Genomic DNA, 9,851 nt, shown 5'->3' on the forward strand with positions numbered 1-9,851 from the left:
CGGGCCCCCCCGTCGTTGGGGGCCCGGGAGCCGCTGCTGCCACAGGGCGCCATGGGAGAGCTGGAGGGGGGCAGTAAGGAACTGCTTTTTTACCAGCTTGGGGGTGGGGGTGGGTTGAGAAAAAGAAAATAATAACAGAAAAGAGTAAACTAGTACACCGATGCCAGGAGCAACCTTGGTATCTGACATATTTAGACTATTCTCGCTTGTTCTTGCTTTCTTTCATCGAGCGACTGATGGAACTTAAGTAAAGTTGGATTAAGAGCTAAGGTGGGTACTCAAATATTTCAAAACTAAAGTATAAACTCCAAACCTTCACTGGAAGGAAGGAGTTAGAGTTCTTGCTTATTAGTACTGTATGACTCAACATTTTAATTAAATATCAGGAAATAGCCTGTACATTCACTGCCTGTCATTCTGAACTAATAAAGTGTTTATAAATTACTTCTCTTTTTTCCTGAGAGGCTTTCGAAACATGACTTACCTTGTTCCAGGAAGGCCCCTCTGAACTATTTAATACACTCAAATCGGCAGAACCACTAATTACATCACAATTTCAGACAAGTTCATTGATTTTCGATCATGTTGCCTCCTTTGCACAAACCAACAAGGCTTAATATCACCCATTAACTGCTTTTTAACAATTTACTCACACACTTCAAGGAGAATTTTCAATATTGCAGTTTCAACAAAAAATATCAGTGGGACCTTCCTTCCCTTGACCTCACGGGACACAAGGGAAGGAAATATGAGGATGAGCCTTATCGGGGCTGAAGGTATTTGAAGGGTGGTCATGGATTGCTCTGTTCCATCATCAAGTGGTCAACTTTTCCACCAGGTCAGGAGATTTTGGGACTCACGATGTAACTGTTGAAAGGTGTTCAGTTTTGTAAAACCACGGCCAGACTCCAATGTGGCTGAGATACGTGGGGCCCAACTTCTTCCTCAAGGAAGAGGAATAACCTCTCCTTGCACCAGTGGAGGATTGAGGAATTTTTTTTTTTAATTTTTTTTTTCTTTGAAAGAATGCCTGAGTGAGTTAATAACAACCTTCTACTACAAATCACTGGCTTCTGGTACCTAACTCACTGCTGTGTTTTTATGTAGCTCATCATTAGGCTCCAGGATTGACAAAATTTAAATTGTCTTAACAGTTGCTCTAGAATAAAATGAAATCTGTGTTTGCAGCTTGCTATGTGTCTATACATCCATATGGGGATAGTTTAAATAATTACATTCACTAGCATACACTTTCCATCCTTCTATTTTTTTATGTGCCTTGCCAGAGAGAGATGTATTTTACTTCTCTCTTACCTACCAGCTGCCAAGTAGTAACCGAAGCTGAGTCATCAGCTTGGAAGGAAATCAGCCACGACAGAAAGCCCTCAAGTCTACTTGTTTTTTATAGCTTTAAAAGTGAGAGATTGTTCAAGTGTAACCTGAGAGGAAATGCCTGGGGGCAACTGGAGAGAGAAAAAATGGGAACTTCTAGCAAAGGAATGGATTTCAACCCCACCTCTGCACTGGGTGTGTGGGCTTACCTCCTCCTCTTCCTTCCTTTGACAAGAAATGTGTCGTAAGACGCAGGGTAGTGAGTAAAACACCATCCAGCCAGGAGGTTACCGAAAATTCTAGGTTTTGTTTGATTAAACTGAGTTTTCAAACTCTAAATAAAAGCACTTACTGGCTTTTCATCTTCTCTTCCTCCCATTACGGGCAGGGTTGGAGCTCCTCCTGACTTCAGGAGGTGCCAGATCAAGCGGAAGGCGAGCAAAGGGAGCGATCTGCCGCTGGAAACGGCTGGCAGCTGTCAGAGCCATCCCCACGTTTATTTAGAAGACAAGTGCCTGAGCAATTCAGGGGAATAAGACTGAGAGTCAGGAGCTTCTCATTTTGCCTGCACCTCGGAAAACTAATTTAAATCTCTCCAAGTCAGCGTCTCCAGGTGCGATAGGATAAAGACAGTAATTTTTGTCCGCTTTGACAGGATTTTATGAAGGTCCTGCACTCAATGCTTGTCTCACCTATGATTTGCTTGCTACTGGTAACAATTTTAGAACAAAATTATTCAGGAATTGAGGTCCATAGCAAGCCTAAGTGATTTATTTGGACTCACAGATGAGAGCTGGTTTGTCTCCTACAAATGCAGAGGAAAAAATTTACAATATCCAAGGAGGCTAGACGTCCCAAATCCCGGTGAAGCCAACCTACAGTTAATACTTAATGCTCCCAGGTACTTTCCAAACTCTCCAGATGACACAACCTGCCTCCTCCAGCTCCTCTGCAGAGCCAAAAGCACCACAGTAGCTTCACTCCAAGCTGAGTGTTGCTTTTTTTTTTTTTCACCCACCAGCTCTTAAAGGAGATAGAGCCTCTCCCAGACACCACCTATTTAATGCTCTGAAAACCAGTGTGGCTTGGTATTTTCTTATAATGGCTTTTGTCGTCCTAAGAGCCCTCGTGTCAGCACTCCCAAGGACAACCACAACAACCGTGCTCCCCAGAAACTGGGCGCTTCTTCGCAAAGCAGAGTTTATACTTGCATCTCTCAGGTTTTGGCCTCACGCCACGTTAAGTCTGCATGTGAGCAATCCACATTATTTTACCTGCAGAACTGAAAGCACAATAGATTTATACTGCAGAAAGTAGCTCAGGGGTCCTAGACACTGAATCAATGTTCTGCATGAAAATTAGCTTACCTTGGAATTACAGCAAGGTGTCTTTTCGAGGGTGATTAATAAGGAAACTGCTTGTTTTCACCTACAAAAATATGTGTTGCACTGCCACTCCTGCTTCCTTATCTTTTTCCTGCTCCTTCCATTTCTAAACTTTTTATTTCTTCTCCCTTGTCTTACATAATTCATTGCACAGGTGAATTATTCCATGCAACCGCCTTGTGATAGCAGCAAACGGCAGAATGAATTTTTACTGTCCTTGCTACAAATTAATACATTCCAGGTAAGCACATTTTACTTTAAACTTGCAAAGATTTCAGCTCCGGACTTTGGAATATATGGATTATCCTTCGCTACTTCCCTCGGTGAATATATATTATTGCTAAACATTACTGTGCCTACAGCCAAGGGCAATATAAAAATGCCATTATCTTAAGCAAAGTAGGAAAAAAGAGGCATTCAAACAAGTAGGAGATTGGGTAGATTGCCTACTACTGCATCCTGAGTAGTCCCTTACTCGTGAGCAGCCCAATTCATTACAATAAAACAGCTCAGGTGATAAAGCACACGATGAGCACAGATGGCAGCATCAAACCCCAAAGTCATACATTGCTGCTACAGGACCCGTACACTCCAGGGCTCAGTAATAATTAAGAGATTAATCATTTACGTGAGATGTTTTAATCTTTCCATTTATGATTTGAAAGGAGTTTGCAGCATTATATGTTTTCTCTCGGAAAGCCGCATTAACAAAACATCCATGTTTAAAACATCTCTCTGTTACCGGAAAATGTGTCCTATTGGACCCTTATAATTGGGCTGAGGATCAAATGGCTTTTTAAAACTGTTCTCAAGAAATACAATATTCTGATTTATGCTGATGTTTTCCAGAGTGCAGGGACCACGGAAAATGATGCCCTGCACTCAGCAGTCTCTTGATTTGCAAACTATCAATTTTCATAGTTGATTACAATTTTATGAGATTCTTTATCCTCAGCAACTCTTTTTCCTCTTGAAAGTGCTAAATTGCTTTGATTCCCTACAGCTACTCTATGCCATACACATTTCCCGAGCAATATCCATATGCAGGAGAGAACATAATTTTCCTACTGTTCTTGGCTTCTCCTGATCAAAGATACCAGCATGCAAGATGCATTTTTCATTCTTAAACTTTGCTTTGCCTTTCAGCATGTTTTTTTTCTTTTCCTTCCCAAAACATTAAAGGGCCAGCTCTATAAACACAGTAACTTAAATTTTACTGCTGACGTGAATCCTAAGATTAAACTAGAGCTCCGGATCCCAGAAACTTCTAATTTTGTCAAAACTGGGCTCCAAGCTTTCTGTTTCAGTCTGTATCTCCTAAATTTTTATATCACCTGATCAATAAGCTGTTACAAGCCAGTGTTATGTTCTAAAAAAAGACAAAGGAGAAGGGAAGAGAATTCAATACGTTGGATAAAAGCATATGAAGAAAGTGCATATGACTAGGATTGAGTTCCTTTAAGGAGAGAAAGGAAATAAAAGGAAAATAATTTGTAAGCTGGACTGATGGGCCTCAGTGGGAACAGTAAGCCAGGGCCCAAATTGTACAAAAAGGATCAAAGAATACTGGAAGAGTTACTGCAGCTTTGAAACCACTGAATTCACTGAAACACAGTCTAAAAGGCAGGTAGGTAGGCTTGGAAAGCGTTAGGGATTAACCCTGTTACTTCCAGACAATTCTTCTTTCTCTACGTTTTCCCAATAAACTTGGGAAACTCTACTAAAAAGAGGAAAGAGGATCACTTTCCTAGAGTAAAAAACCCCCGTGTTTCTGATGTTAAAAGTGGATCAGTCCCTCCCTGGAGGAGACAGGCGAGCAGATACACCCGAGTTCTGGCTGACTTGGTTCTGTCACATTCTCTTACTGTTTTAGTGTAACACAGAGAAGCAACAAAACCCTCTCATGTTGAAGATGGAGTTTTTAGTTTGATACAGACAGACAGAGACAATCCCCAGCGCCCAACAGAGCCCATCAACTATACTTAGATTCTCGGCATCTTCACTCCATTCAGCTCAGCTCTACCCTCTACTCCTGTCAAGAGAAATTCCTCAACTTGTCCTTTAAGTTCTTAAAAACCGAGAAGGATTTCCTGAGCAGGGCTCTGCCTTGGCAAGCCTCCTCCACATCTGAAGGTAAGCAACGTCCTCCTGTCACCCGCGCTCTTGCTCCAGCAGGAGCTGCTGGAGGAAGCCACGATACTGGGCAGAAAAGGAGAGAATTTAGCGATGTGGGCAGGCAGCCAGCCACACCAAGAGCTGCAAAAACGCGCCTTTGCGAAGCCTAACAGCTCACACGGGAATATCAGATGCTGTAAAACAAAAGATTTCTAGACCCTGCGGTGTTTTCTAGCAAGCTTTGGTTGATACCAGAATGCAGGGCTTTTTTATTTCCTTTTCTTCAGTATTTAGTGACTATATAGCAACACTAAAAAGCCAACATGGATAGTGGTTTTGTTTGGTTTTTATAACAGTGTTCTCTTAGCAAGAAAAAGCACATGCAGGTGTGGTGTGAAAATTCCATTTAAAAAGAAAATGAGATCTTTCAACAACAAGTTAAATCGAAGTGGCAGGCAGGAGTATGAAAGGAATCAACTCCTCCCCACACTCCGTCTCGCTTTCCTCTCATTCTGTTTTTTGTTTCAAAGCCTTTGGGCCTTATATTCTCAGCGATGATAAAGTCTACATTGTTGTCTGCCAACTAAACTCCATTCAGGCCTCATAATATATCACATAATATACACGGGATTAAGTTGTTAGCTCGCTTTTCTTTCAACTGCCATTCATCAAACAAATAGCACTTTGAGGAAGGAAACCCATTCTCCCAGCTGCAGCGTGCACAATCTAGTTATCCACATTGCTGAGACTTTGCAGTTTGCCATCGCAAAAGGTGACAAACGATTGTGTAGAAGCATTAAGTCAGTTTTCATTCAAATCAGCCGGATGCTTCGGGCTCTCCTCCAGGTCCTCGCCCCGGGTGGGGAGCACTTACGCATGTCCTGAAGACCTGAGCTGCAGTTAAATCTAAACCCCACGTCCAGCCTGGCACTTCTTAAAGTGCATAAATATCCATTTTTACTCTTTGTGTCAGCTCCTCTCTGCTAACCTGTGTGCAGCTATCTGCTTGTAGTAGCTGAAAACTCTCCTTTCTCGACACCTGCGCACGTCTACAGAAAGGACTAAAGCATTCATTTTGCTTAAAATACGTCCCCTGTAATAAAGCTATTGCATTCTCCTGTAAAACTAAATACTTTCATATCAGAGTATGTCAAAATCTACTCACAGTGAGCGACAGGTTACCCTGTCTCCTATTCTGGAGATACTGTAGGTCATATTAGCGCATGTAAATACGGGTTTAAAGTTGGACGACGATTTTGCTGCTGTGGAGGCAGATACGGGTTAGTCCCTCGACGAAATGCCAGTTTAAGCTAATGCAATTTTAAAATAAATCTGGCTGACTGAGTTTGAGGTCAGAAGAAAGATAGAAAATGCCTGAATATATGTTCCAGCAGGTGCAAATGTGGTCCAGGGGACGGAGGTGAACGAGAATGCTGGAATACAGCCCATGGGGCTCTCTCACCTGTAAAATGGTTTGCCCTCATTTCACAACCCAGCGGGCCACAGCTTCAGCCAACGTAAATAGCCCTCAGCGAACTGAGCTGACTACAACCAGATAATAATCTGATTTACAGCTGGGAGTTAAGACAGCTAGTTTTGGAAAGAGCGCGCTGCGTTTATTTAAATATCCTGGGCCGTTTCATTGCAACAGAACTGATTTTCTGGAAGAAGAAATTACTGAAGTGACATTTCCAGTGACAAAAGTAGTAATTAGCCACAGAGATGCTTCGAAATGCTGCTCTTAACTCCCTGGCAATGTTACTGACAGGTTGCTTTACAGTTATGACCCCCGCTGGAGCTCAGGTAATTACACATCTGCCCCCCGCCCAGTACCCTCCTCTTTGACTGCCCGTGTGAGAGCACGAGTAAGCAAACCCCGCGCTGTGCTCGTGCTCGGGCTCTTTGGTTTTTCACGTCTCTGTGCAAATGAGATTAACACACAACTTTGCTTACGGGAACGTTTTCATGGATTGTCATATATGCCATTTACTAACCATTCACCTGAAGGATGTGGGTCTGATACAGCTCTTCATAGCCGTAGGCATGACAGGTGTAATTGCCCATGTGAATAGTTGTTACCTTGGTGATGTAGAGGGAATCGTCTTCTCCAAAATCCTGCACGTAACAAAAGACAGGAAAGGTGCCTTATTATTTAGCAAAAATACTTTAAATACCACGTGAAGGGAGACTACCTGTACAGCAGTTTTGATCGCCCCACGGCTTGGGAGCACAGCTTGAATTTTGAACGGCGAGTTTTAAAGTTCATAAATCAACACGCAGGGAGAAAACGAGTGGCAATTTAAGAGCGAGGGAAAGTAACTGATCTGAGCCCATGAACTTGTGTGCTGGTTGCTAACAAGGTGCTCTTTGCACATAAAAAAGATGGCAATCTCCAGCTGTTTAATTTATGGGGGGAATTTAATATCTAACCATTAACCTCAGATGCATAAAATGCTAACTTCTGCGCAGGTTAAGGTTTCCTTTATCTATGCCATTCCTTAGAAAATGCACCGTAACCTTGAGACTCAATGAGGAAGAACTGAAACTGTTTGTCACTTATCTCGAACAATACCCTAGGCAGGAGACAAGGAAGAAGTCAAAAAGCATTTTCTACAAGAAACTTGTTTGATCTGTAACCGCTTGGCAAGTGTCTTTCTTTATCCCCTTCATCTTCCTAGCTCTGGTCTTACATTACTTCAATTTTTGACTATAGATGGAGAGAATATGAGTCAGTAGAGAAGTTTTGGCACTGGACTATGTTGAATACGTGCTCTGCTCGGGAATTTATTTCAAATTATAGCTAACAGAATCACAGCAGTGATGGGTATATGAAAGCAGCTTCTCTTGTTACTCCATTAAGGTTTAGACTTCTGCAGCTCCAGAATGTTTGTATTTCTATGCAAACCCAGAAGCATACATCTAAAAAATCCAGTTCATGAGCTTAAAGAACAATTTCTCTTTAATTAGCTCCATGTGCGAAGCACGCTGAACTAATCTCTTCGAAGAATCTGACTGCAAAAATACGGTAAAACGCAGCTGAGAATCAGGGTGCTCAGTAGAGCAGGGCGAGTCGAAGAGTGCTTTTGTGAAAACCCAAGGACTTTTAAAAAAAAAATTACCAATGTGAAGGTGGAAAGCCTGCCTGCAGCCAAGGGGTGCATGGGGGAAAGCCCTCACATGAAGACGTGCCAGCTCCCACCCCTGGCCAGCACGGCACTGGAGGGCGGTGAGGAGGTGAACACGCACGGTCGTGGTCTTTCAGCACGTCCTGATGGAACCTACCAGCGTGAACGGTGTAAAACAGGGACGTAAATTTGCTCTGCTGGGTGGGAGTCAAGAACTTGGGTCTCAGTTTCCCCGTGATGGAGAAAGGGATCCGTGCACATCGCAGGTACGACGCTAAAAGTAATCGACCTCCTCCATGCAAGTGCTGCCAAAATCCCTGCCAGGTGCTCAGAAATCATGAGCGAGAGTTGTTTGATCATCAAATGGGCCTCTTTCTAAACCAAAAACCATACGGGGCTCCTTATATCTCACATTTCCTGCCTCTTCAGGGTGCATCTGCTCCACCCTTTGAAGCTTTCCTTTCCAGCCACAACACTTTGAACGTTTGTTGAAGGAAGCCGCGATTCAGAGGCAGACTTGCAACGCCAGCTGGCGCCCTTAAAGAAAAGCACAAAGTAGCCCATCTCTTGCAGTACGGGATTGATCTGGCACCACTTCTGCTCGCTTTTCTGTCTTCCCCAGTAACTTCTGTCTGGCATCAGAGAAATGTTTTCATACCTCTCCTCTCACTGGCGAGCCAGCATTGGTGGAGGGGGAAAGGAAGTTTGGGGACGTGCTGGTTTTTACACATGCTACGAAGCAGATCGAGAGTGAGCAGCGAGAAATATAGAATTTACAGGCAGGACAACAACCCTTCCCAAAGGACAGACCTTGACCTGAGAGGTTCTGCTATTTGCTTCCCTACGGCATGTGCTGCCCCAACGCGTGCGGGTGGGAACAATTATCAAGAATAGGTTGGATGAGATGATCTCTAAGGTCCCTTCCAGCCTAGATCATTCTATGATTCTACGAATAAAGAGTAAATCCATAGATGATCCTGAAATTCATTATCTATAATCAAAAGCATCTCAGATATTACTGCCAGCCTGGGTATTCGGTTCGGAATCTAAATCTACGCTACGGGGCAAGCTGGTTAAGCTACCCAAGACGTTATTGCAAACATCTACTCAAAATTTCCCATTTCAAGCATTTTGCCTGTTTTCTGGTCAGCTAGATCTTTCCCGCCGGAAAGCAAAGATGCACGAATAACTGCAAATAGAAAAGATATCAACCCTGTTCAAATGGTATTTGCATGAGATAGAGAAAATGCTTGCAGCCGAGGGGACTTAATAACAGTTTTTAAAGTTAATCCCAAAGCAACTCAAATTGAGTTTAGATCAATAAAAGCAGGACGGCTACTTTTCCGGAATGATTTATAAGGAGTTGTGGAAAAATACGACAATAAAATCTTCTCTGTTTTAAGTATGTTGCTTCCTTTAAGATATCTCACAAAAATATTATGAATGCTTGGTTTGTGCTCTGTAACTGTCTTTTTATGGACAATCTGTTTTTTCCAATGCATACAAATGTATTAATATAAGTAAAGACCCTTGTAAAAACAAACTGATGCAAGATTATAGTATTATTCTCTTTCTTTCCAAATGCATTTATCTTATAAAGAGAAGCTTATATTCCTAAAAGCATGGTTTATGACTTTTAAAAACTATTTTCTGACTTCTAGCACTTAAAGAAGGTTATCAAAGACGATTTAGGTTAACACCGTATCATTTATGTCAGGCACAGAAGGGAATCATCCGCCCTGTATTACAACTTGCGCATGCACAATAAATTCACATAAGGCTACCAATGTTATTAAGAATAACCAGAATTAGATGTGGGAAGGAAAAAGTGATTACGAAATTCAGGTTTCATTAGTTGGTACAAAAAGAGTATTGAATTCTCTAACAAATTAAC

At 42.3% G+C, this 9,851-nt stretch overlaps 1 protein-coding gene across 1 annotated transcript in view; it reads right to left on the minus strand.

Annotated features, from left to right (window-relative positions):
• FSTL4 (follistatin-like 4) overlaps nt 1-9,851 on the minus strand; it is a gene marked incomplete at its 5' end in the record, with an annotated part of 38,664 nt that overhangs the window by 18,794 nt on the left and 10,019 nt on the right. The window contains 2 exons of the mRNA XM_009871279.1: nt 3,477-3,494; nt 6,823-6,947. Coding sequence (XP_009869581.1) covers nt 3,477-3,494; nt 6,823-6,947 — 143 coding nt within the window. The remainder of the gene's footprint in view (nt 1-3,476; nt 3,495-6,822; nt 6,948-9,851) is intronic.

The sequence above is a fragment of the Apaloderma vittatum genome, unplaced genomic scaffold (assembly GCF_000703405.1).
Source record: "Apaloderma vittatum isolate BGI_N311 unplaced genomic scaffold, ASM70340v1 scaffold5386, whole genome shotgun sequence".
In the NCBI taxonomy this organism is placed as follows: Eukaryota; Metazoa; Chordata; class Aves; order Trogoniformes; family Trogonidae; genus Apaloderma; species Apaloderma vittatum.